General features: G+C 37.7%; 3 protein-coding genes and 1 non-coding gene across 12 annotated transcripts; all 4 read left to right on the top strand.

Annotated features, from left to right (window-relative positions):
- The first annotated feature begins 2,223 nt into the window (after positions 1–2,223).
- On the top strand, positions 2,224–5,509 carry LOC131313665 (2-methyl-6-phytyl-1,4-hydroquinone methyltransferase, chloroplastic). 2 transcript variants are annotated; one of them, XM_058342106.1, is made up of 4 exons: positions 2,224–2,374; positions 2,614–3,194; positions 4,223–4,529; positions 5,232–5,509. In XM_058342106.1, the coding sequence occupies exons 2-4, from the start codon at positions 2,629–2,631 to the stop codon at positions 5,385–5,387; spliced, it is 1,029 nt and encodes a 342-aa protein (XP_058198089.1). In that variant the 5' UTR covers positions 2,224–2,374; positions 2,614–2,628; the 3' UTR covers positions 5,388–5,509. The 2 variants fall into 2 exon arrangements, with proteins under 2 accessions (XP_058198089.1, XP_058198088.1); XM_058342105.1 differs by having other exon boundaries at positions 2,281–3,194.
- A 4,600-nt stretch (positions 5,510–10,109) lies between these two features.
- Positions 10,110–12,248, top strand: LOC131313489 (calmodulin-like). Its single transcript, XM_058341813.1, has 4 exons — positions 10,110–10,308; positions 10,533–10,690; positions 10,980–11,057; positions 11,971–12,248. The coding sequence occupies exons 1-4, from the start codon at positions 10,233–10,235 to the stop codon at positions 12,103–12,105; spliced, it is 447 nt and encodes a 148-aa protein (XP_058197796.1). The 5' UTR covers positions 10,110–10,232; the 3' UTR covers positions 12,106–12,248.
- A 909-nt stretch (positions 12,249–13,157) lies between these two features.
- LOC131314197 (uncharacterized) lies at positions 13,158–25,351 on the top strand. Of its 8 annotated transcripts, XR_009196328.1 has the most exons (3): positions 15,673–16,098; positions 16,793–16,857; positions 17,441–17,685. XR_009196328.1 is itself a non-coding variant. In XM_058342701.1 (2 exons), the coding sequence occupies exon 1, from the start codon at positions 13,263–13,265 to the stop codon at positions 13,842–13,844; it is 582 nt and encodes a 193-aa protein (XP_058198684.1). In that variant the 5' UTR covers positions 13,158–13,262; the 3' UTR covers positions 13,845–13,888; positions 25,009–25,351. The 8 variants fall into 8 exon arrangements, 7 of the variants coding, with proteins under 7 accessions (XP_058198684.1, XP_058198683.1, XP_058198682.1 ...); XM_058342701.1 differs by lacking the exons at positions 15,673–16,098; positions 16,793–16,857; positions 17,441–17,685 and adding exons at positions 13,158–13,888; positions 25,009–25,351; XM_058342700.1 differs by lacking the exons at positions 15,673–16,098; positions 16,793–16,857; positions 17,441–17,685 and adding exons at positions 13,158–13,888; positions 18,808–19,056.
- LOC131315462 (small nucleolar RNA snoR100) lies at positions 15,281–15,388 on the top strand. The gene has a single exon (XR_009196790.1). It is a non-coding gene; the product is annotated as a small nucleolar RNA snoR100 (small nucleolar RNA).
- Positions 25,352–27,887: the final 2,536 nt, after the last annotated feature.

Genomic DNA, 27,887 nt, shown 5'->3' with positions numbered 1-27,887 from the left:
GGCCAATTATTAATTGCTACAACTATTACTTTATAGATGGGATATATAGAGCAGTGCTATGTGCACAGCAGCTTATACACAGCAGCTGTGCATAGATGCCATTTTCTCCTAAATTCTGTAGTGATTTTGGGTATTTTGTTAACGCCTCTAACGATATCGAACGAAGCTCATTTTTTACAGAGAACTTAAACGACATATTTAGAACAAAATGAGCGGCTCCGATCATCTTTGTGCGACCCGAGTCGAGAGAAAATGACATCTGTGCACAGCTGCTGTGTATAAGCTGCTGTGCACATAGCTTTTCTGGGATATATATACTTTCTGTTTTGTTGCAATATTTAAGTTTTCAATGAAATATATATCTATTGTACTACATCTAAGTTCGAATGTCAATGCCATCATGATGACGTTAAGTTTCTGATTATTTTAAGTTTGGGTGCTCTAATTTAGATAGCATCGGAAAATTAAATATTCAGTATATACTCACTGTATAAGTGGGGACCTTGATTTAGACTTTAGAGCAGTTTATAATAATAATAATAATCACAAATGCAATTAACTAATCCAATGAAAATTGCCTAGGTTAACATTCCTTTTGCCCTCTTTGGTTAAGGTGAAATTGCAAATGCCGGCCAAGGCCTTTCAGTGATTATTCTAATACTATACTACTATTTTTTTTTTTCGAAATTCACAAATCATTTTATTTAATAAAACTCATGTCCAGAACGATGTCACTGTTGCATCACTTAAATTAGTTTTATAGAATCCCAATTAATATGTAGAATCTCTTTTAAATACTCGATTTTGTTTAGTATTTACTCATTTTTCTCTTTTTTCCGAACACATATATCATGCTACCCTATACGAAGTTAAGAGCCATCCTCGAAAAATTTATCGTTGGGTTTGGGTAAGAAAATAATCATGTCGATTTGACTTATTGGATAAACATCGAAAGATTGAGTTTACTTGCTTATTTTAAAGACTTTGGCCTCCTACTTAAAAATCATTGAATAAAAAACAAGTGAAAAGAAAACTGTCTACCCCAGACGGTTAGTTGGAGTTTTTTTTTTTTTTTTTCCTCACAATTTCTGGATAATTGGATTGTAGTATTTGAACTTTGAACTAAAGATAGTGAATTTTATTTTACAGTTGCTTTTGTTTCGAAATTAACTTTTTACATTCACATGTCCACGTAAAACGACTTTCCACTAGGAGAAATTACTAGTAATAAAGTTGAAACCCTGCAAATAGATAACTCTTGGGAAAGAAAGTTAACTTTTCTTAATTACGTTCTTTTGCAGGAAAGATGAGCCCTATACAGATAAATTCGATCCGTTCGTTAATTATCAAATAATTTTCGAGTGAATGAACAGATCAGATTATTTGTGCGGGACCTAAAAGTGGGCCCCACATGTCGTTTTACATTTTCAATACAAGCTCTGTTGGGCTGGCTTAGTTGGGCGCAAGGTTGAGTTAGAAGGTCCATGCCAGCCCAGCCCAACTCCGCCGGTGTTAATGGTTAGGTGAAGAATGGGTCAAGTGCATTTGGTGCAATGGATTTCCCAATCCACTTCCATGGGCCATTCATGTGATCAATTTTCGTGATAGGTTCTTGCCATCTAGGCCCATGTGTCTAGATCTCTGTTAAACATTTTTGTAGAGTTCATACACTTTTTTTTTGTCCAAATAGAGAATTCATACAATTAGGGGATGTTTCTGGTAATAATTTTTTTAAATTTTTTTATTTGTGGTTGAAAATGTGTTAGATGTTTCCGGTAGTAAAAAAATTGTTGAGTTGATAAAAAAAATTTGTTAGTGGAAATCAGTTGGTAAAATGTATTAAGTTTATAGTGTTTTTTTGTTAGTGAAAATAAGATGGTAAATACGTTAAGTTTTTTGTGATTTTTGTTAGTGAAAACTGGGCCTTAGTCGTAAATCTCACAAAAACGTGCGTTTTTGGAATGGTTCAGAGTACTAAGTGATGGTACCCGGACCACTGAATAATTTCACAGTGGAAGGCAGTCATGAAAATAAGCCACACAAAAGGCCCAATAACCCAGAAGTAGACAGCCCAGTCCATTTATCTCTCTTCTTTATAAGAACAGTAATAACTGTAATACACTGTAATTCGCTTATTTGCCCCCCAGAAAATAGCATAATCACTCGACAACCTTTCTCATGGCTAATCATACGTTTACCGACGATTTTGTGGTTAGTTTCGTAATTACACATTCAGAGATCGATGACCCAAATGCAATAATGTCATTGTTATCGCAGAGCTAAAACCTATGGTGCATGTTCTTTACAGACAACTCACTCACTGACTAACCCACCCCTCTCTCTCTCTCTCCCCCCTCTTCAGAGCACACAACTGGTAAGCATTCTTGTTTTCTTCTAGTTCTTTTCCTATCATGTCCAATTTAGTTACTTATAATTCTGATGGAAAACCAGTTCTGTAAATACACTACTCGTGCGTGATCCTTCAATGGACTTGTCAAGGGAGAAATTAGTGCTTTAGGATCTCCAATCTTTAGTATTAAAAAAAGTAGGGTTGGAATATTCAAATTGGTAAATTAAACTCAAAACTGCTGGTTTCCTGTTTGTGGGTTTCAGTTATCTGAGCATTCCATGGCTTCTTCAATGCTAAGTGGAACTGAAAACCTCACACTCATGAGGGGGATAACGTCAAAGAGGTTTAGCTTTACTGGGTCAGATTTGAATTGGAAGCATTTCAGCAAGATTGGTGTGGTTTCCCATGGTACAAGTTTCAGGGCTAGAACTAAAACCCTAGCACCCAGTTGCACCCTTTCATCGGCAAGACCGGCTTCGCAACCTAGGTTTATACAGCACAAGAAAGAGGCATTTTGGTTCTATAGGTTTCTGTCAATTGTGTATGATCATGTCATAAACCCTGGGCATTGGACTGAGGATATGAGAGACGAGGCGCTCGAGCCTGCCGATTTGAGTGATAGGAATATGATAGTGGTGGATGTGGGTGGAGGGACAGGGTTTACTACTTTGGGCATCGTTAAGCATGTGGATGCCAAAAATGTCACCATTTTGGATCAGTCGCCGCATCAGCTTGCCAAGGCAAAGCAGAAGGAGCCATTGAAGGAGTGCAAGATTGTTGAGGGGGATGCAGAGGATCTCCCGTTCCCTACTGATTATGCAGACAGATATGTATCGGCTGGGAGGTATATGGCCCTAACATTTTGATATGGCTTTCCTCTGATCTTTGATTTTGTTGTCTGACATGCATTTTTCTGTGTTCGGTTGATTTTGGTGCTTGAGGTGGTTTTCTGATTTTTTGGATGCATGAAGCTTCTTCCAACCATAGTGTGTTGATCTTTGTCTGTTCTTGAGCTAGATTGTAGTATTGTTGTTTAAGTTGCGTACTTAGTTTCTAGAATACTAAAGCGACACAAAGTTGAATTGATTTAGGCTAAAACAACCTAAAACTTCCTTGGTACATACTACGTGCTTGACCAACTTGATGGATTCATCCCAATGAGTCCACACCTGGGCTGAATACAAATTAGTAGCGAGTGATTTTAGGTGTTTGTTGTAGGTTAGAATATGGTGAAAGCTTATTCTGCCGTGCCAAATCTTTCAAAACGGAGTTTCAGAAGTCAATTTTCTTCTGCTTATTTAAGTGAAGAAAAGAGGGGATAAATTATAAACTCTCCCCTAACCATTCTCCATTTTAGAGTTTTGGAGATGGGGTGGAGATGCTCTAAGAGGAAGTTGCTACAAACAAGCTGTTCTGGCAGGTTTGCATGGCTAAAAACATAAATTGAGTACAAAACAATGTTAGCAAAAGAAGGACAATGGACTGTGCGATGGTTGCGAGTACTAAGCATCATCTGATGGTTTCAATGTGGATTTGTGTTGGGATTTCGATTCTGCACTCCATAAGCTGTTGGACCAATTATTGGAGGTTCGTTGTATGGATCTACTTCTTCTAGTTGGATCATATTTGTTGTCATATGCTCAAAAACTGTAGTGGGTTGTATATACCCCGAAAATGCAAGAAATCGAGAGTCTGAGAAGAGTCCAAGTTTTTTGTTTTGATGTGTGATTGGATCAACTTTTGAAGGTAGACACAGCTAACGAGGTTGATGTGCACAAGGATATAGTTTGGATTTTTGCTTCCAGTGTGCAGGAAGAGAGGATTTAACTTAACGGCTCTCTTATGTGTATTTCGTGTATGCAATTTTCTCAGCATAGAGTACTGGCCAGACCCACAACGTGGCATCAAGGAAGCATACAGGGTTCTAAAACTTGGAGGGAAGGCGTGCCTAATTGGTCCTGTTTATCCAACATTTTGGCTGTCTCGGTTTTTCGCTGACGTGTGGATGCTCTTCCCAAAAGAGGAAGAGTACATTGGGTGGTTTGAGAAAGCTGGATTCAAAGATGTTAAACTGAAGAGGATTGGTCCAAAATGGTACCGTGGTGTTCGTCGCCATGGGCTTATCATGGGTTGTTCTGTCACTGGGGTAAAACCTGCATCTGGGGATTCTCCGTTGCAGGTAATTGTCTCTCCATTTGTATAAAATGAACCTTGTGTTAATGTGAGTGCACCATAACTTGTTTCCTTATTCATGTCCTGATGTTTTCCTTGGTTCAGGTTACTTATCATTGTCCACTCTTGCATTTTATTTTACGTGAAAGTACACTTGGAAATTGAAATATGTGTGTATGGTGGATATATTTAGTTGTTCTTGTAATGGTGCTATCCGCAATTTACTAGGACAGTGCTATCACTTGTTATATTCTCACGCGGCTCATGCCAAGTCTTGTATCACTAGTTTATTTTTTCAAATTTTTATTGGCAATCATTTGAACGAAGTACTCTACCCTCATCGGAAATTTGCACCTTTTGGATTCGAAACTGAACAAATTCCTTGGGCGTATATTCGTGTTGGGATACCAGCACGTCAAACAAATGAAAGATAGAAATTGAGATTAGTATGTGGCTTCTAAAGGTTTTTTTTTTTTTTAAGTTTCCGTATTCTTCACAATTCACAAACTGTTTCAATGAAGTTACTCTTATTATGTGGTTGGAGGTTGCATCTTTTTGTCCCTCCTTTTTTTTTTCAGACATGAATTGCTAATGTAGCTCTTGCTTATAATTCTTAAAAGGTGGTCTTTTCAGTGATTGAAACTTATCTTAGTGCTCTTTCCGTCTCGCTCGATTGACAAAAGCTCTGTTTTTTTTTTTTCCGTTGCAGCTTGGCCCGAAGGCAGAGGATGTCGAACAGCCTGTCAATCCATTTGTGTTCTTTGGGCGCTTCCTTCTGGGTGCAATGGCAGCCACTTATTTTGTACTGATTCCCATTTACATGTGGCTGAAAGACCAAATAGTCCCCAAAGGTAGGCCGATTTGAGAGAGACATAGACAAAGAGAGAGCGCGAGAGGGGACCTCTTGGCTGTTAGGACTGCTTGTAATATACTCTTTCCAGTTTGCCTGAAACTTTGCTGTTATATAGAAAATAGAGAATTTCACCATGGTCTCCCGCGCCCTTTCCTAATTTCAATCTTTTCTAATAAGCCCGCAGAATCTTACTCTAACCCTCGTCGGGTGAGGAAATCGTGGGTAAAATGAGATGCATAGGTATTTTTCTTCTTCTTCTTCTTCTTTTCTCTGATCGGCGATGCACATTTATTTCGATTCTCCTTCTTAGGGGAGGAAATGAATGAATACGGTCCAACATGTCCATTCTCATTACCGTCAATTCAAACGTAGGAATTATGAAAATATAACACTCTTATCACATTTATTTGGATTCTCCTTCTTAGGGGAGGAAATGAATGAATACGTTCCAACATTCCCGTTCTCATTACCGTCAATTCAAACGTAGGAATTATGAAAATATAACACTACGTAACGTTCTTATTGCCATCCAAAGTGAGGCTAAAGTAGGTGGTTTTTTTGGTAATCACGGATGTGGTCGAATATGAGTTATTGCCCTATCGGACCATTTTAGCAATTTGCGGAAAGAAACGTAGGCGTTTTTAACATGTCGTTCACACAAATTAACAAGTTTTGGCATTTTACCACCTCATTCATGATAACTAATATCTTGTCAACAAAAAAAAAATAATTCTGCAATAACTTTACTCACGAACTTATCTACAACTTATTTACTGTCGGAAACAACTTGACATTTGTTAATAACTTATTGCTACCGGAAATACCTAATAACTTGATTGCTACAAATATTTTGTCACAACTTATTCACAACCGAAAAACCAATGTTTGATATGGTAATTGAAGGACATTTATAACTACCACATTCGATTTAAAAAAATTCAATTCCAAACCAATAGATAGGTTGCTTTCTTTTAAACTTAACTTATTTTTTCTCTCCTTTTGGAACTTAAATGAAAATAAGTTAAGTTCATCCATTCTTCTAAACTTAAACTTAATTGCCTAATATACACACAATTACAAATAAGCTAAGTTTAATGATGAGAAACAAGTTAAGTTGGTTGCAACGAATTTCACCTGGCCGCATTTAACTACTCTTGGCCGCCACGAAGTACACCTGGCCGCCACGAATTACACCTGGCTGCATATAATTACTCTTGGCCACCACAAATTTCACTTGGCCGCGTATATTTACTCTTGGCCGCCACTAATTACACTGGGCCGCATATATTTACTCTTGGCCGCAACAAATTACACCTGACCGCATATAATTACTCTAGGCCGCCTTGGCCGCTTATATTTACTCTTGGCCGCCACTAATTACACTGGGCCGCATATATTTACTCTTGGCCGCAACAAATTACACCTGACCGCATATAATTACTCTAGGCCGCCACGAATTACACTTGGCCGCGTATTAAATGAAAATAAGTTAAATTCATTCATTCTTCTAAATTTAAACTTAATTGCCTAACACACACTTACAAATAAGTTAAGAGTAGAAGAATGAACTGAATTAAAAAAACGCAACCTAACTCGTGTGTTGGCTTGTTATACCATGCAATCCCCTCATGGTTTGACTTTGTCCTATGGGAGTCGAAATATTTGAAATACGAAGTCCTTGCAAAACCCCACTTTTTATGACCATGGGGGTGAGTGTTGCCAATATTTTTTTATTTTCCATTTTTTTTACATAACTCAGGTGTTTTGGTCAATTTACACACGCCTTCAATAATTTAGAGGGACTAATCTCATCACCCACGTGCGGAAAACTATGGACTGGTCTCAAGTGACTTGATCGAATGTGAGAAATTTACAACCTGAGACCTAAGGAAGGAGCAAACTCCTAAGTCTAAGGCATTGACCACTGAGCCGAATCCTTGCCAATATTTTCTCTTTGATCCACCATCCACTGAGATTAACTTAATCAGAACGATCAAATAAGTAATAATGTGTGATAATTAGTTTTGAAACAAGGTAAAGAATGATTAAATGATTTTATTAAACTTATACTTTATTTACTGGAAATTACAAGGCTAAAACTACTGCTACAAGATACAAAGTACAAACTAGACAAGGGAAAATTTATTTTCAAATGGATCATTCCTTCAACTGTCTATAAGAAATACTTTCTGCTTTGCTATCTACAAAAACAGAAACGGTTTCTTTGTTTATCGTCCTTGCCTTATCATCTCATGTCGACACTTGTAGCACGAGGTCTGTTTGTATTTTTTATTTTGTTCGACGGTCACTTACGCATATTCTCTTCGGTACATTGAAAGGCAAATCCTCCATACTGTAACTATAGAATTTACAATATTTAGCAATAATATTCTTTCTTGCGGTCTTGCCCGAGATAGATTTGCTTATATTTTGATGCCATCAGTTGTCATGCAGTTCCTTTAAGAAATAAGTAAAACTGCATGGTCATCAATTGTTTTTCAAATCGCCACCTGTCCTTGTAATTGCATTTAGCAATTACTATATACTTAATCTTTAAGCTTTGTCACCTGTCCCAGAATTTCGACAGAGAAACAAAGCTGTAGTACAGAGAATAATGGATTGATCCTCCATCTACCACCTGTTCCATTAATGTCAACAGAAAAAAATATTTAAAAACCGAAACTTTATGTTACTACTAATAAAATTATATATAGTTGAGTTTTATTTCAACTATTCCACGTGTCCTAAATTCGACTTCGATTTAATTTATGGTGCTAATAGAACATGAAAATCGTAGCTTACGTCAAATGAGCAATGCTATCTATACAAATTTATGTACCTAGATCCCGACGCACAAGTGTCCAAAACCCTCTGATAAACGAATCGGCTTTTTTGTCTTTTTGGTTCCCAAACTATTAGCGAGTTGTCAATTTGGTCCCCAATGTATGAATTTAGCCAATTTGGTCCCTAACGTTTAAAATGTGTGCCAAAATGGTCATCCTTCCCAACGGCGTTTGCCTCTTCCGTCAATGGGGCATGAATGGTATTTCACCCCTGTACACGTTTTCTTCTCATGGAGAGCTTTTTCCCGCCAAATTTCATCCCCCACCTCTTATATAGATTGTAACACTCAAAAGAAAACATATACACAGAGAGAGGTTTTGTTTACCCAGGATTTTTTTGTTGACTTATTTATTGTCCTTGTTCAAAAAACAATAGCATTTGTTAGTTTTTCGTCGATTTTTTGAGGATTATTGCTTCTTCATGACAAGAGGAATTTAAAAAGTAAAAAAAAATTACAATCAAACCCAATCTTTTTCTAATAAAGACAAAAAAAAAGCCGATAAGCCAATTTTTTCTTCTTTATTAAAAAAAATAGATTTCGATCTTAATTTTTTACTTTTTAAATTATTCTCGTCATGAAGAAGCAATATTTTCAAAAAATAGATGAAAAACTAACAAATGCAATTTTTTGTCCAAAAAAATAACCCGTTTGGCTTATAATGCCAAACTAGGCATAAGTTACGTGTAAAGGGGGTGAAATTCCATTCATGTCCCCCCTTTTGACGGAAGAGGCAAACGCCGTTGGGGATGAGGACCATTTTGGCACACATTTTAAACGTTGGGGACCAAATTGGCTAAATTCATACATTGGGGACCAAATTGGCGACTCGCTAATACTTTGGGGACCAAAAAAGCAAAAAAGCCAACGAAATCCCTGTTGACTTTGTTGGTGGTTGTAACCGTGCAAAGACAAGGACGGAATCAGGATGAAGCCACAAGGCCGAGAAATGCTAAGTACAAATAAAATGGGCAAAGAAAAGACCTTTAAAGTGTACATGAACGGCTTAGATTCACTGTGCGGCTCAGATTCACTGCACAGTGAATCTGAGCCGTTCATGCACACTTTAAGGGTATTTTCTTTGCCCATTTTCTTTGTACCTAGCACAACTCAGTCCTCCACAAAGTCAACAATCCCCTCATATTTCATGAGACTCATTGTGCATCGGATGACATGAGATCCACGTTCATCGCACAAGTACGTGCACGTCTGTATCTGTATCCAGTAGAAAGAAAGAAAATAAGAAGTTGCAGTCCAGTAACTCCTATGTGAGTAAACTGAGAGAGAGAGTCCAGAATAAGTTATGACACAGTTTCATTCAACAATTCCCCCCCTTTTCCGCGTTGATAAATGACCCATTGAAATTTGAATGATACAGAGAAATTTCAGTTTTATTGACTGTTGATTTTCTCACGCGTGCTTGACTTCCTTTCCCAATTGCTTTTTTTTTTGGGTCCAAAGTGTCACTATAGATTTGGTCACACAATGTCACTTTTTGCGATCGTTCTAAAAACAAACTTATGGATGCAACGTCGAATGCTATAAAAAACTTTATTGAAGCCCTCCTTAGCACCAATTGGTTTTAGGAGAGATAGCAGAAAAACGGTCTGATAAGTGGTATCAAAGCTAGAAAGTCATGGGTTCGAGTTGCAGAAGCATCATCATGAGGGAGAGATTGTGGGGTTCGGAGAGGGATGGATTGTTGGTCCCAGAGCATCCCCATGGATTTGGTTACACAACGTCACTCCCTGAGACCGCTCTAAAAACAGACTTGCGGCTGCAATATCGAATGCCATAAAAAACTTAATTGAAGCCCTCCCTAACACCAATTGACTTCAGTAGGAATGGTAGAAAAGCAGTCCCATATTTATAATTTTTACTTGCCATAACCATTTATATAATAACAAGGCCTATATCAGAACCCTGTTTCTGTAAATCTCTTCATTTTGCTTCCTGCTTCCTGCAGCAAAGGTTTTGTTGTTCCAGTTCAGTTGGAGATTAGTTTATATACCATAATGGCTGATGCACTGACAGAAGAACAAATTGCGGAGTTTCGAGAAGCCTTCTGCTTGATCGACAAAGACTCCGATGGTTTGTTCTCTTTCCCCTCTCTGTGTCTTACGAGTCCGATTTTGTTCACCACTTCACCTGCGTACTTTCTCCTGCATTACCTGCCCCTGTGATTGATTGAGTGCGACTCTTTCAATAGGTTTCACTGGCTCTGCTGCCATGAAAGAACAAATGATAGATGAACAAAGCTGTTTTATTACTACTATCATTAGAAAATTAACAGATATTTGTTGTGTGCCACACAGGCTTCATTACAATGGAAGAACTGGCCACAGTGATCCATTCTTTGAATGAGCATCCAACAAATGAAGAGGTACAAGAAATGATAAGTGAAGTTGATACTGATGGAAATGGGACCATTGATTTTGAGGATTTCTTGGGTATCATGGCCAGAAAAATGAAGGTAATTGAAAAGTTTGGTTTTTGTTTTTGTTTTTGTGTTTTCTTAAAAAGAGGTTTGGTGAAACGGTCATACATCAGACCGTATCGACTGATACGTAGTAAATAAATAACGGTATTAGATATTCGAAATTGTGTTATGTGATGGACGATACAATACGTAACGGCCTTTATTTAAAACCCTGATTCTAGTACCCACAAGGGAGTAAAACAAAAGATGCCTACCCAGTTTTTGATATTTTATTTTGAGAATTTGTTTCGAAGTGTTTGACAAGGAAATAAAATTTGAACAGGATAATGTATCAGAGGAGCTAAAAGAAGCTTTCAAAGTATTTGATCGGGATCAAGATGGATTTATATCAGCCACTGAGGTAAACTTTCTCAGTACATTGTTAATTGTTATCTTCAAGATTTCATTAGTGTTTAGTCCATGTTAGGATTTTTAATTTGTCAAGGCAGAGGGAAATTGAGATACTTTGGTACCTGACAAAGAAGCGTAGGAACAAATGGCAACGTGTAGTCCATTTCACCGATTCTGTTAGTTTTTAGACAGAGGATGACCGCAGGGCGGAAATTGACTAGTTGTTAAATAGTGTAGGTGTTTGTGTGACATTTCATAAAGGTCATGTGTCTTTGTGTGATTTTGGTGAAAGATCAAGGGTTATTTTGAAAAGAAAAAGGTTTTTAAAAAAAAAAAAAAAAGGCAATCAGGTCATTTCACAATACCCGAAGGCTACAACAATTTCATCAAAAAATACAGGAATGAACAAAAACTACCAAAACCTAGACACCGGAACACATCCACTAGGAGGCTCCAAAGCACATACTACTAAAGCAGACTATACATTAAATGCAGGGCATCAGATCCGTCTTCGATTTTAGTAGTAGAGCTCAAAGAGACACCCAGCTCAAACCATAGCGGTAAAAAGTTTTGTTTCTACTAAATATCATTTTCTTATCTTTTAAATTGTATTCTTTTCTTTTCCGACTCCAAATTATTGATGTACATATAGTTAACTTTTATAGGTAACCAAATAAAATCAAATATTTTAGCAAAATAATAAATCATTTAGCTCTGATTTTTCTAGCCCAATGTCAAAGAAGATAAGTAGTTTAGCTTCTTTTTATTTTTATGTTTCACTTTTTTTCTTTAAGTCGTTTCCTTTTCTTTTTAAAAAAAGCCAAAGATAAACTCAAGATCCAAACACAATATTATAAGTTCTTTAATATAAATATTCTCTTACGTCATGTTACGATTAACTTTTATTTATTTATTGTGTGCAGTTGAAAAATGTAATGATAAACTTGGGGGAGAGACTAACAGATGAAGAAGCTGAACAGATGATTAGGGAAGCTGATTTGGATGGAGATGGCTTAGTTAGCTACGAAGAATTCGCCAGAATAATGATGGCAGTATGAACTGACTTAACAAGATATATAGATATTCATCTCATAGAAATCATTTTTGTTGAGATCACCTCTTGTGTAAAGCCTGTAATATCCTGATGTTATCTCATAGAAGTTACAAATTAAAATGCTAAATAATGATAATTGGATAGAAATCTTTTGCTCCATGTTTTTTAGTAGTTACAAATTAAAAGGCCTAGCTTGGGATTCCTTTTTAGTTGAACTTGTACACCAAACTACAAAACTGTGCTTTTTACCTAAGGTGGAAAGAATTTAATCTCTTCAATGAGTTTTAGCTTACCCAAAAACTAACTAGAAGAGTAGCTCACTATGTTTCTCTTAATTCCAATAGCACACCTTTTGACCTTAAAGCACAAACCATTTTGAACAGGCGAACCCACAAGTAAAAACCAAATCAAAAAAAATTCCGAGAAGAACAAATTATGAAAGAAGAAAATTCCAAATACGAGTTGATTTCGAGTTACTTGAATTTTTTTTATACTTCATAAGTCAAATGAACAGATTAATATTTCTTTCGATCTTGGTTTAAAATTTTATCGAGTTTCAAATTGTTTTTTTTTTTTATCTGGTGCTCAAAAACAAGTTCAAACTTAACTTTATCTGTTGTTCATATAACAAATCAAACTTAGAATGAACTTTAAACGAATAAGAATTCGAACTCGGCATCGTTGGTTTGAGAAAATCTTTTTCATGGCTCCTGAAGTCGCACCGGGAGCTAGTGCTTGCTGTCTAAGAATTGCTCCATGGATCTCATCGGAAATGTTTGATGCTTCTTGGGGCTCTTTGGCGACCGTGAAGTTACCGGATGAATTGCCAAGTAGATAGATTAGATCCGGACGTGGTTGTTGCTCCGCTGCGATACAGACTCAACCTGCTTCTACCCACCCTGTGAATTGTTGTTTATTAGCGGCCGTTAAAAACTGTTTTAGACGGTCCAAATTTTAACAAAAATCTTCAATTTTTTTTTTGTTAAAATCCAAATCGTTTAGAATATCTTTAAACGGTCACGATTATTTGCTACCATAAACAACCTTTTTATGGCGGAGCCAGTGTTTTCTCCGTTGGTTTAATCTTGGCTTAATCAATGCCACCGAAAGAACGGTTTCTGTGGAACATCGCAACCTAGCTTCCCGCGTAAAACCCTAACAATGGCCACTCCGCAACCAGACGTTAACAACGACGACCACTACTCCCCCTCCTCCACCACCATCACCTTCGACCCACCCCTCCCTCTCCTCCGCAACCCCATCCCCTCCTCCTCCTCCCCATTCATCCTCGCATTCAAAGACGCCGACTCCTTCTCCACCGCCTGCAAATCCTGCATATCCACCCTCACCTCCCAGTGCGAGGCCGGTGCCAGAATCGGCTGCGCCATCGCCGCCTCCGACAAGTGCAAAACCCCCTGGTGGAAATCCCCCTCCTCCAAACCGGACCTCGCAGAGAGAGAAAGGTGCGAGGAGATAGAAACAAGGGTTTGCGTCGAAGCAGCGAAAGCGAGGTGTGAGAAATTCGCCAAGGAGAAATGTGTGCCGGTGTTTGGGGAGGCGCGAGTTGCTGGGAGAAAGGTGGACTGGAAAGAGGCCTCCAAGTTGATGTTTTGGGCGGTGGCGGCGGAGAGGGGGTTAGGGTTTGGTTTGGATCGAATGGGAAGTTGGGCTGAGTTTAGGGATCGGGTTGAAGTGACGAGTTATCGAGGGAGTGATGTATTGGGTACTGTTATTAGTGAGTGATCATGGCATCAAGGAAATTCAGCCATTCAGGTGTTTCTTAACAAGTAAGTCATTACTAGTTTTGCTAGAGTTTCGTGCATCATTTCTGCGGTGGATTTTATTTGTTTGGTGAAATTGAGTTAGGGTTTGAAGTTGTGTTTGTGTTCCATTTGATTTGAATATCTTGAGTCATTGGTTGAGAAATTGAAAAATTCACTTCTTGAGCAGGCCCTCTAGCCCACGCCTAGGCGCTAGGGGGTGGTCCAACGTCTAGATTTTGGAGCCGACTAGTCCTCGCTTAGGCGCTAGGTGCCCCTTTTCCACCTAGCGATTTTTTGACATTGAGAAGTATTAACTTGATGGGAAAATGTGCACAAAGATTAGGTGTTAGATTTCTAGCGGGAGAGAGATTTTATTGCATTCGATTGAATATTTCAGTTCATGATTATACAACAGAAGCCTTTGTATAAGCAAATGGGTTCAACGTATTGATGAAAGATCTAAACATAATCAAAATGGTTTGTGCTTGAGGTCAAAAGGGGTGTGATGTGGTTGGCTCAAGATGACGGGAGCCGAAATCCTCTATCTAATACTCCATTTATCATATTTTTGACATATATGTCTTTAACATTAGGGAAGGATGATTATGTGGCATAGAGCGTGAAGTTCCAGAGGTCTGTTGATCAGCCCTGGCATGATATCGACAACATTGAACTAAGTAGTATTCAGATGATGCTTTCTATAGCAATCCCAATTAATTTTGGTTGTCCAAATTGTTGCATGTATGTTGGGAAGCAGAAATTTGATTCCTTTCAAAACGGCTCAATTTTACGTAAAGCTCTTGCCTACCCCATCAGACAGCGGCTGTAACATGAAAATTCGTCTTCTCTTCTATTATGCATGGATTTACACAACTAAGCCTAGATTAATAGGATGTTTACACTATAGAGTATGTTGGTGGTTAAGGCCCCATTTGGTCTTTTTGATTTTTTCCTCTTAATTCGTACGAAGATTTGGGTCAATTGTTACACTACATTGTTCGTCTCGATGAAAGAAATTAGAAAAGTATAATATGGACCCAAAATAAAAAAGACATTTTTTTGTTGTTTTTTATGAGGTTTTTTACCATTATTGTGTGAAGTTCTAAGTGATTAACTCACATCATCTTTTTGGGCCCAATGTGAGACCTTAAAAGGGAAAATTGGAGGCTAAGGAGATTGGTCGGGGCCCCCCTCCATTTTAGCCACCCTTATTCTTCTTTTGTATTAGTTTGAATCCCTCCCTAGGCCCAGGTTGCCTTTAGACAGGCGTAAATCCAAGCCCATAGGTTGCTCATCAGGGTTGGTCAGTGCTTGTATGCAATTCCATGCTCTCATCTATGCCTATTTTATTTTAGATACATTTTTTTTCTTCTGTATATGCTTAGTTGAATTGTGCATACCGATGCTCTGGACTATCAATGAAGGAAATATGGTAATGTGCACATAAATTGAATTGGGTCTCTAGGCCTGTCCTCTCTGATGTCATTCGGCTTTGATTTGGGGGCATGGTTCCGTAGCAAAATAGGCATAGGGGGGCTACTGTTTCAGTGGTATTCTGAGAGCAGCCACTTTGTGCATATTGCCAAAGGTTAGGTCTGTCTCCAATCCTCCTCCGCACATGCCTCCAATGATTGGGGACTACATGGGTTCTGTTGTTGTTGTTATTGTTGTTGTATATGCTAAGTTGAAGTTGACTCTGTAACACCCAAGATGTTTAATTATGCTAATCATGCTTATTTAAGTATAAATTAATCATAGATGTTAAATTATGTGATTTTAAGTGCTTACGTGTCCTTTATGTGCTATGAGACACAAACGAATTATGTTTGAATTACATGCCATGTATATGATTTATATGTTATGAGTCAAGTTTCCTAAGACAAAACATAGAGATTCATAAAACAAGGTTATGGGTCAATGTGAAAATATTATTGGGTCCTTCTTTGAAGAGAATGTTATGTGAGGGTTTATTTGATAATTAAACCACCCTTTTTCTAGAAAAATCCAGACGTAGAGAAGGAAAAAAAATATCAGCTCCCACCCCCTCATTCTTCCAACGTCCTCTTCCTCTCTCACTCCTCTCAAGAAAAAAATCAAGAAGTTCCCCCTATCTTCTACTTCTAGGGTTTTGATTCTAGGGTTCAATCAAGTTCTTGGAGCAAGATTCAATTTCAAATCCATCTCTCACCCAAGTGTTTGAAGCTCTCTCAATCCATGGTTTAAACCTAAAAGAGGTAAGTTTTCTTGTAATGAGTTTGAAGAGAAATCTGTCCAGGAATTTACTGGAATTTGTACTCTAAGCCACGAATTTTTAGACATAGTAAATCGTGTTCAAAAATTACGAAATTTTTATGGGATGTTCCTCGATGAGTCTAAAATGTTGTGTAAAAATTTGGGATTAATATTCCTTAAAACGAAGTCTAGAAAAATCTCGCACTAGACTGCACTCTGTTTTACTGCTACTGCTGAATCTCTGTTTTGGCTTTCGATTTTTGGTGTGTTTGACCTAGTTTCGCATCACGTTATTTTCTGATATTTTTATGTGAGGTACCCATATGTGTCTAGTGTATTGTGTCCAAAAATTAGAGTAAAACTCAAAGAGAATAATTTTAAACAATTCGTTTACTAAGCTGTGTTCTGTTTTGGACTGTGCTGAATTCTGCAGTTTTTTTCCTTATTCTTCTAATTTGTAAGGGAAGTTCTTGGCCACGTAAATTCTCAAGAAAATTTGACACCATGTGAATATGAGTCCCCTTTATGCGTTAAAGTTTTCGAGACCTAGTTCATTGTGTATTTGTGTTTGTGTTTATCCTCAAGAATTGTTGGAGCATGTCATGGTTAACTTATCATTTTTTTTTGGGAATCATGCATGTGCATCATTTTATGAGCTTTTTGTGTAAATGATGAATGTTCATATACAATATGTAGGATTTGGTGAACAAGAGAAGGATATAAGAGATACAAGTTGATGTTTACTTGAAGTGCAAAGGAAAGTGAGTAGCCTCATACTTTGAAATGGGAAATTTTATGAACTTCTTTTTCTATGAAGTGTGGTTTGGTTTTCCAATGCTATGAAGTAATATGTCTACGGGATTTGAGCGTTATGTTATAATGTGGAATGGTTTTCAATGTGCTTTCTAAGATGTTACAAGTCCATGTATGTTATAAGTCTTAGTCTATGAAGTGTGCAAGCCATGCCTTAGCTTTATACCGTATGTGCCCGCTGGTGGGTTCCATAATAGCCAGCATTATGTGCCCTTTTGGAGGGTTCTATAATATCCAATATGTGTCTTTCTGGAGGGTTTCATAATATCCAGGTATGTGCCTTTGCCGATGGGTACCAATAATCGGCCGGGATCCCGATATGTGTCAAGTATGTATGTGTGTGATAAGTTTAGCGGTATTAGCTATGTAAATGTGTTCGAGTACCTTATGCTTTCATGTAAGATATCTTTTGTATTTCTTTTAAATGTTCGTAACTAGTGTGCTATATATGTATTGAATATTCAAAACCCAAATTAGAGTATGAGCTTTACTCACTGAGCTTTCAGCTGACGGTTTAATTACCAATTTCAGGTGATGAAAGCTTATAGGTGCAATGTTTTGTGCAAGTTTGGGCTTCATGGAATCGTTTTGCATATAGAATGGGAGTAGAAAGAAGACTTATATTTTTGGACATGTTTTGTACTTGCTTCTCTTTTGATCAAGGGTGTATATATTTTTGCAAAGTGATGTACATAAGTTATGTATGTTATGGATGTTCATGCTAATGTAATTATGATATCATGAAAATTATCAATGTATGGATGCTCTAGACCAAATGGGTTGTGCTCATTTTTCTTAAACTTGTTTATGGTTACTTTGATTAATAGACCCCACAAATTTAAGTGAAGTTTTCTTAATCACTTCCGCAAATGTTCAATTTTTTTGTTTAGAGCACCTTATTCTGAGCCCATTTGGTTATGTAAGAAGGCCTTGTTGGCCGGTCACGGGCCGTGATTCCCTTATATGGGGTCTAGGGATAGCGGGTCGTGACAGACTCCAAGCCAGAAGAGTTGACTTGACTTTTTCTTGGCTGCACTTGGGTCAGACAGATTAATAACTTTAGTAGAAGAAAAGAACTTGTGATCTCAAAACCTAATTTTGATCTCATTCCAGCGCAGTGAGCATTGGCATGTTGCAATCTGGACATTGATGGATCTGCATTCTTCCCTGCAGTTATTTGATTCAGATTGTGCCTATGACCCTACGGGTACCATAAAGACTGCTCGACCGGCCTTTTTATAATGGTCTAACTATTCAAGAAACTATGCCTGCCTGTATGTATATCAGTACATATTTTTGTGTGTATCAACATTACTAATAATTTGTTAGTCAAGATTCAAGATAAAGACAGAGCCAACTCCTCTCTCCTTTTCACCACCTGGACTACATTCCCTGGGCACAACATATGCTAGCAAAAATAATTAATGGGTGTTCAGGACATTTTAGTTTTATTTCGTCTAACAGCATCCCTATGTTCATCTTTAAAGGTTTATTGCCAACTTATGTAATCATGGGTTGGCCTGGAGGCCCTGGATTTAGCTGTCTGATGAGCAAAACCTGGTTCCTTGATGATTTACCCCTCTTCATACTGCTCTGCTTTTCCACAACTACAGGAAATAATGAATATCTTAAAGATCTTCATGGTGGTTTCTCTGGCCGAGAATCTATTCCTGTCTTACAGAATTAGATATGCAATTGTCATCGTAGATGTCAATACTTTATGATGACAATACTTCCAAGCTACTTGAGCTTATTTCTAATGATAGGAAGGGTACTGCGTTTTCTGTATCTATTTTTTGTCCATACGATGTCATTCCCTTGCTTGCAAAGCAAATCAACTGTGAATATATTTATGAACCCCATTTTGATTCTCCTGAATGCATTGGATTGATCTGCAGACTTAGAAATAGGATACTTGTGGTTACTACCTGACTCGGCATACACATGAAGTGACTGAGGACAATAGATGCAGATTAGTGCAGCTCCTCTAATAGTCTATGCTGGTGCCATTTACGCTCACTAGTGTAGCATGTATTAGAAGTTTGTCTATCCCTTGTCTCGTGTGGTAAGTTTTAGCATGCAATAATGCCCAGGGGAAACCAGGTAGCAATTTTCCCAGCCAGCTTTACGTAGTAAAAGAATGATGCACTTTGAAGGCAGGGATGACAAGTTGTCATCGATGTAGTTTTTTGGCTCGTTTTGGACTTCTCGGCCTTCATGGTCCGGACTAGCGCTTGTATGCGTTTTCTTAAGCGATCTGTTTTTTCTGTCCGGACCAGCACATACCGTGGTCCGGACCATGGTGACAGGGCAGTGCATTCTGGAATTTCTGTCCGGACCACGGTATGTGCTGGTCCGGACCAACATGCTTTAGCCGATTTTGGTAATATTTAGGACTTCCTAAAGATTGGTTTTGGAGTTTCCTTTTTGGTTTTGGACTGTATATGTAAAGGAAACACAATCTGGTAAGGATTCTGACTTTAGGAAGCAATCTGTGGGCTATAAATATAGCATTGCTCTCTCATTAGGGTTTGGACTTCTTGAGTGAATCCCTCTGAGAGGCCCCTAGGGGGTCTCATCCGTAGAACTTTAGGGTTCGTTTGGAAGATCCTCATCTGCATCTGGTTGCCCCTTTCATGGTGGGTTCTGTAGGCCTTCGGCCATCTGGAAGATCATATGTCTCAGCAATTCTTTCTGGTTGAAACCGTTGGGTTTCATGAGAATCATATGTATCTGTGTGACATCTGGTCACGTCTGAGGAACTCCGTTCCGTCTGTGTCTCTTGGTTAAAAACCCTAGGAGTTTTGTGAGACTTAATGAGAGAGAATCTGTATTTTCTGAGAGATTTCAATCGAGTTTTTTTATTTGGTGAGAGAACTTGTATTTTGGGGTTGGTAAGAGTCTCTTTGTGAGGGTTTTGTTTGTTCGTCACCATTGTAGCTCTTCGGAGCATCATTCTCTTCACATAGTGGAATTGTCTCTTGTTCGCTTGCCCGTGGAGTAGGTTTACAGTCGTAAGCCGAACCACGTGTATCTTGGTCTCTCTTATTCTTTTTTTTTGTTTGGTTTGGTTTCTCCGTTGTTTTTTTGCATATGTTTGGTTTGGTTATTTTTCCAATATCATGAATATCAATAATCGTCTGGTTGCGGTTGGGTTCTTCAGGGGCTCGCTGCACAACAAACTGGTATCAGAGCTTAGGTTCCGACCTAGGCATTTGTTTTGTTCCGCTGCTCAGTTTTTGGTAGATTATTGGTGGTTTATGGATATTTGGGAGAAGTTGGTTTCGGTGGAGAAACTTGAAGATGAAGATTTTCGATTTGCTATTTTTGGGTTCATCACCAGTTTGCCGTTCAGATGAGCGGATTGGAATTTTGGGATTTAACTATGAAGATGTTCTTATGGGTACTGGCCAGGCCTATGAGACGTTGGAGATAGAAAAAATCCGTTTGGAGTTGGATGATGCAACCGTCCGTGTTCGATCATTATCGAACTTGGTGGAGAATCTCATCAACTTGGAAGGTAATTTGGTGTATTCGTTTTGGATTTATCTCTTTGGTTATTAGTTTTGAAAATTTGCACGGGCTTATGAATTTGGTGGAGATAAATCACTTGGATATGTTTTTTGGGACGGCTGATAGTTTAGTAATTAGTTTGAGCACCTTGGGCGTTTTGTGGCATCCTTTCAAAGATGATTCGGTTTGGTTGAATTTGGCGACTTGGGTTTGCTGCTCAGAAAGTTGGGTATTGGGCGTCTTCTAGTATCTCTCAAAGATGTCTTGGATTCTGGATTTTCTGATTGGAACTTATCTGCCACTTTAGAATTTGGTTGCACACTTGTTTTTGGGATTAGTTTGTATTTTGAAGTTTGCTCGATACTTCAAAATTTGGTCTCTTTTAGGATAAATTGAAGTTATGTTCCAGTACTTCCGAATTTGGTTAGAGCTTGTTTGATCAGCAGTTAATCTGGTTTGGTTTGTGGAGAACTTGATTAGGGCTTTTTAGCTCGCTCTCTAGCCCGTGGTTTTGTTTTTGGTTGGAAGCTTGGTCTGTGATTCGGCTCGCTCTTTTTTGGGGTATTTTATTTTGCTCTCTTTGTTTGACTCAAGCTTTGGGTGGAGAGAACTCTATTTGGTTGGCAGAATGATTTTGGCTCGATATGTCTCGAGCGTCTCTCGAGCGTCTGTTTGTTTAGTGAGAGCTTGCTTGCTTTCGCATTTGAAGATTGGTTGGGGTTGGCTCGATGTGTCTCGGGTTCGTATACTTGACTTTGGCTTGATATGTCCCAAGCATTCGGTTCGATTTGTGCGGATTGGTTCGTGTGACTTGGTCACTTGGTTGTTTTGCAATTCGCTTGTATTCGGTTAATCGACTTTGTTGGAGCTTAGAGTTTAATTATCGAGCATTTGTTTTGCGTGCGATTCGTTGGTATCGTTTTGGATTCGCATGGGAATTGGACATCTCGCCAATATGGAGATTTGTGGGATTTCGATTGGTGTGCCATTGTTGGTACGGTACTTGGATATCTCGCCAAGGTGGAGATTTGTAGTTTTTTGGCTCGTTTTGGACTTCTTGGCCTTCATGGTCCGGACCAAGGCCTTGGTGGTCCGGACCAGTGCTTGTATGCGTTTTCTGAAGCGATTTGTTTTTTCTGTCCAGACCAGTGCATACCGTGGTCCGAACCATGGTGATGGGGTAGTGCATTCTGCAATTTCTGTCCGAACCATGGTATGTGGTGGTCCGAACTAGCATGCTTTAGCCGATTTTGGTAATATTCTGGACTTCCTAAAGATTGGTTTTGGAGTTTCCTTTTTGGTTTTGGACTGTATATGCAAAGGAAACATAATCTGGTAAGGATTCTGACTTTAGGAAGCAATCTGTGGCTATAAATATAGCATTGCTCTCTCATTAGGGTTTGGATTTCTTGAGTGAATCCCTCTGAGAGTCCCCTAGGGGGTTTCATCTGTAGAACTTTAGGGTTCGTTTGGAAGATCTTCATCTGCATCTGGTTGCCCCTTTCATGGTGGATTCTGTAGGCCTTCGGCCATTTGGAAGATCATCTGTTTCAGCGATTCTTTCTGGTTGAAACCGTTGCGTTTCATGAGAATCATCTGTATCTGTGTGACATCTGGTCACATCTGAGGAACTCCGTTCCGTCCGTGTCTCTTGGTTAAAAACCCTAGGAATATTGTGAGACTTAATGAGAGAGAATCTGTATTTTTTGAGAGATTCCAATCAGGTTTTTTATTTGGTGAAAGAACTTGTATTTTGGGATTGGCGAGAGTCTCTTTGTGAGAGCTTTGTTTGTTCGTCACCATTGTAGCTCTTCAGAGCATCGTTCTCTTTACATAGTGAAATCGTCTCTTGTTCGCTTTTCCGTGGGGTAGGTTTACAGCCGTAAGCCGAACCACGTATATCTTGGTCTCTCTTATTCGTTTTTTTTGTTTGGTTTGGTTTCTCTGTTATTTTTCTCATATGTTTGGTTTGGTTATTTTTCCAATATCATGAACATCAATAATCGTCGGGTTGCGGTTGGGTCCTTCGGGGGACTTGCCGCACAACAATCGACTCATCGGGTGGGTATGGTTCGGAACCCCAAGCCCGACCTGACCCATCTTTAGGTTTTCCTTCCTGATCCCTGTCCCAGAACTTGCTTTGCCTTGCCCACGCATACCCCACCTGGCACGTTCCTATTGAAATCCCCAGACGGTTCCTATCAGGTTCAGGTTGGGGTCGGGAGTTTCTGCCACTACATTATGCAGCTCAATTTTTTTTTATGCCAAATAATTGACCTATTAATCTGGTAGTTAGACACTAATTTTAACTAATTAAAATCTATTTGTGCACAATTTTAGTAGTAGAGAACATGAAATGATCTTCACTTATGCGCTACATTTTTTGATAACCAAGTGTCCAGGCCAGTTTATTAACTATACATCCGTAATAGGAGTTGGTGTGGGGGGGATTTTTTCCATACCCAACCCAAACGTATCGAGTTCAACTTAGCCATCTCGTGCAGTAATAGGACCAGCAATATTCATGCTCTACGAACCCTTCCCCTTATGGTCTGGTAAGGTTGGAGGCACATGAGGTTAGAATTTTGGCCATCCGTGGGGTTGGCCATTACCAGTTTCTCTTGACCTTCTAGTCTCAAACAATTTCCTGCCCACCAGAAAATAAAATTAAAAAAAAAATGTCAGTGAAGGACTGACTGTGTAAGAGAGAAATTTCCCACAGTTGATGTTAACTCATATACTTTATGGCCCCGTTTGATAATAGGGTTGGGATTGAATTGGAAGAGTGAGGGTATTATCAATACTTTATTTGTTTTTCCAAAATTGGTCCGGACTATCAATCCGGTCGGACTACTAAGACCCCAATTTGGGGGTATTGCTAATATCCTTGTGGAGATGGTATTGATAATCCGATCTTCTCCCTTAATGGTTCAATGACCAAATTGTCTTTTTATTTAGGACCTCCTGTTGAGTAGATACTCGATTATGAGAGCCCTAGAAATAAAAAATAAATATGACCTTTTTAGAATAAAATGATTAGAAAAATAAGATCTTCGTACCAGTTCAAACTAATTGAAAATTGGAGCACTTTATTTTTTTAAACCGTGTTATATGATTAAAAAATTAAGTACTTTAATTTTCAATCCGTTTGAACCGGTGCGAAAATGTTATTTTTCTGATCATATTATTCTAAAGGATAATACTTAAATTTTGTTTTTAGGGCTCTCATAATTAAGTTTATGTTCCATAGAGTCTCAAATAAAGAGCAGAAACTTAATTATGAGAGCCAAAATTTATTTATGACCATTTAGAATAATATGATCAACAAAACATTTTTGGACTAGTTCAAACGAATTGAAAATTAGAGCAGTTTATTTTTTAATTATATTTTTTAATATATAAAGACTTTTACTTATTTATTGTTTTCTCAGTTTTCTTTTGATGCACAAGGCACGGTATTTTTATCCTTTAGATTTGCATAAGTGCAAAAATAGAAATATATACTTTTAATCCAATCCTATCCTATGATATTCTATGTGAAACAAACATGATATTAAAAATCTCATCATCAAATTCCAACCTAAACAAACAAGCAAGTTATCAATCTCATCTCATTACCAATCTCAATCTTAATCTCATATCTTTGCGAATCTCATCTATCTATCTCCGTTATCAAACGAGGCCTATTGTCTTTGTCAATCCGCCTTGATGGTTGCTATGATTGTGATCTAAAGTCACTCAATCCGTGAGCAAGTGCGGGTACAAGAGTGTGAATGCGAAGGTGAAAGCATCTTTCAAAACTCTCTTAAATAACAAAATTTGTGAGCGTCAGAGCGAGAATTGAGAGCGGAAGCCATTTAGAAAGACGATTCCACTCCGCTTGGTTTCCAACTTTGGGAGTAACATTTAACTCTCGGCACAGTTTTCAATAAATCTCTCTCCCTCCACTCATTACTACTCAACTCTCAAAAATAACTTTCTAAGACTTAAACCAAACAAAGGGGCAAATTTCACTGACCTCCCCTAAGGTTTCTAACACCAACAGATACTTCCCCTGGGGTTTCTGAAATATCATTGCGCTCCCCTCCTTTGGCTGACAATACCAATTCAAGTCCATCCCGCCACACGGTGTTAAATCCTCCGTTAGTTTACATAATTACATGAAAGAGACCAAAGTGCCCTTTGGTATATAAAGCAACACTTGGGAATTTCCCCTCCCATTCCACATCTGGCATACTCGTCGACACCCAGAAGATAAGGATTATAATATACGTCACTTGTGCCATTTGTCTTTGTGGTGGATCCTATATTCTATATAGCATAAATGTTAAATTTCATTAGTTTTTCTTGTTTGTGGGTGCAATACTCATGAATAACAACTAAAAATATTACAATACATATATTTTCTTTTTTCTGTGTCCCCCTTCGTGTTTGTGTTTCCATTTCTGTAAAATTGCTGTGTCCCAATTCTCGTGTACATAACAGTGTCCATGTCCATATATGTGTCCGTTTCCGTGCTTCTTACCTATTACATACGTTTACTTGCAATGTATCTTGTAACAGTTCAGTCTCTTTTTGCTTTGCAGATGTTCATGAAGTTTGGGCATTTTTTTGTGAGCTGATTGAACATATGAAGGCCAACTTTTTGTATATTGTAGTATAATGCTAATGTGGTAGTATACTTGGATACCACAAAATGTAAAAAGCAGATTACCAACAGTTTTTTTTGGCTTTGTCTTGGATACCACTTTTTTGTATAGCAGTATAGGCCAAGATGGATTCAATACTTTTGTGACCCAGTATTGGATACAACTTTTTGTATAGCCCTGTTATGTAATTTGGTTGACAGTAAACTTGGAACTAATGCTTTGGTTGATATTTGGATGAATGAAATTTGCATATGATGGGAAGAAGTCTGCATTTCATTAACTTTGAGTTGTATTCCATGCTTGGAAGTGCACATGGCCATGGACAGTTGGATTACATGTTTGGACACTTGCACATGGCAAAGAAGTCTATGGGATTGAGCAACACATGTTTTAGGGGGAAAAAATGAGAAGAGAATGCAGAAATTTGAAGTGAGTTGCTATTAATATTTGTAGCAAATGTGAAATATGATGGAAAATGGGTTCCTATCTTTAATTTCTCGTGGTGTATGCTCTGTTTTCCTTTCCTTTCTGTTTCCTGGGTGTTCAATTTGTGAGATGGAGTTGGTGTGGGTCATATTTACAGCAAAGGAGGATGGGTGAGGGTAATAAAGGTATAATAAAAGTTTGTGTGGGGTGACATTATCTTTTCCATCCAATTTCCAACTGAAGTTTAACGGAAGGGGTCCTTTGGTATTGTCGGCCAAAGGAGGGGAGGGCAGTGATATTTCAGATACCTTAGGGGAGGTATCTGTCGATGTCAGAAACCTCAGGGGAGGTCAGTGAAATTTGCCCCAAACAAAGCCATATGACTAAGAAATTGTGATGCATTTTGTTGGTTCCTCGTAGTCTAAGACGCAATCGCATAAATAAAAAAGGGGCTAGGAATCCAATAAAGAAAAAGATTAGAGGATGACATGATGTACTGTGTTTTACTCTTATGTCTGCTCAGGTTGTTTTTTCCCATCTGTTTTTTTTTTTTTTTTTGAAGTAGTTTCAGAATAACACCCACTTTACACACTCAAATACGCATTCACATATAAGCACAATATGCAGTGTGTATGGAGCCCACGTTATGGATGGGGGTGTGTATTTGGGTGTGGTTGTAAAATTAGGAAATTGAAATCTACACTCCTTTTTTTCACATTTACACTCCTTTTTTTTTCTTCTAGCAAAAAAATTACATACACTTTCAACATTAAAATTCAAAAAATGGAGTGTAGATGTCAAAAAAGGAAGTGTAGATTTCAATTTTCTAAAATTATTGCTGTTTTTTTTTCCAGACGAGTTGCAGTAGGAAACTTTCCGCCAATGATGACTCTGATGTTTTCCGCCATTGATAGACGACTCTGGTTGTTGAAAGAAAGTTCCAGGTAATTTCCTCCTTGTACTATTGTGATATAGTAGTACGAAAGTGTGGAAATTTCTCAGTGGTTTTCCTTTTGCAACAACAGTACAAAGTACAGAGACGACTAAAGCAAGGAGTCAGTCTCCACCGTGAAAAGAGAGGCTCTTTTTGCACCCCCTGACAAGTGACAACCCCCCCTCCTCTGGGCCCCACCATCTTCCCCCCCTTCCCGCCCTGCCCCCGTTTTAGGTTCTTTTTAGTTTTTTTTAGTTTTACTTTTAGAAGACTTTAAATACTTTTTTTTTTTACTTTCACTATTTTTTTTTACTAAGATTTTAATTACTGTTTTATTTTTTTTACTTTAATTACTTTTTAAAATTTCAATCCGTTTGAATCGATAGAAAGATTTTTGTTTTTTGATCATTTTATCGTAAATGGTCATAATTAAATTTTAACTCTATGGCTCTCGTTGATTAGTCCTAAGAGATATTTGATTCTATAACGTTCTTAGGGCTAATCAACGAGAGTCTTAGAGTTAAAATTTAATTATGACCATTTATGATAAAATGATCAGAAAATTAAAATCTTTCCATCGGTTCAAACGGATTGAAATTTTAAAAACTTAATTTTTTTAACTTCTTTATACAGTTTATATATTAAAAAATATGGTTAAAAAATTAAGTATTTCAAATTTCAATCCGTTTGAACCGATGAAAAAATTTTAGTTTTCTGATCATTTTATTCTAAATGGTCATAATTAAATTTTGACTCTAGGACTCTCGTTAATTACCTCTAAGAAAGTTATAGAATCAAATATCTCTTAGGGCTAATCAACGAGATTCTAAAGTCAAAATTTAATTATGACCATTTAGGATAAAATGATCAGAAAATTAAAATCTTTCCACCCGTTCAAACGGATTGAAATTTGGAAAACTTAATTTTTTAAACCTCTTTATACCGTTTATATATTAAAAAATATGATTAAAAAATTAAGTGTTTCAAATTTCAATCCGCTTGAACCGGTGAAAAGATTTTAGTTTTCTAATCATTTTATCTTAAATGACCATAATGAATTTTGACTCTAGGACTCTCGTTAATTAGCCCTAAGAAAGTTGTAGAATCAAATATCTCTTAGAGCTAATCAACGAGAGCTTTAGAGTCAAAATTTAATTATAACCATTTAAGATAAAATGATCTGAAAACTAAAATCTTTACACCGGTTCAAACGGATTAAAATTTGAAACACTTAATTTTTTAACCATATTTTTTAATAAACTGTCTAAAGTGGTTAAAAAATTAAGTGTTCCAAATTTTAATCCGTTTGAACCGGTGGAAAGATTTTAGTTTTTTTTTATCATTTTATCCTAAATGGCCATAATTAAATTTTGTTTCTAGGACTCTCGTTGATTAGCCATAAGAGATATTTGATTCTACAACTTTCTTAGTGCCAAAAATTCATTAAAACTATTGA

This window comes from Rhododendron vialii, chromosome 13a (genome assembly GCF_030253575.1).
Source record: "Rhododendron vialii isolate Sample 1 chromosome 13a, ASM3025357v1".
NCBI lineage: Eukaryota > Viridiplantae > Streptophyta > Magnoliopsida > Ericales > Ericaceae > Rhododendron > Rhododendron vialii.
Note: the sequence above shows the minus strand (reverse complement) of the source record. Positions and strands in the feature narration are given on the sequence as shown.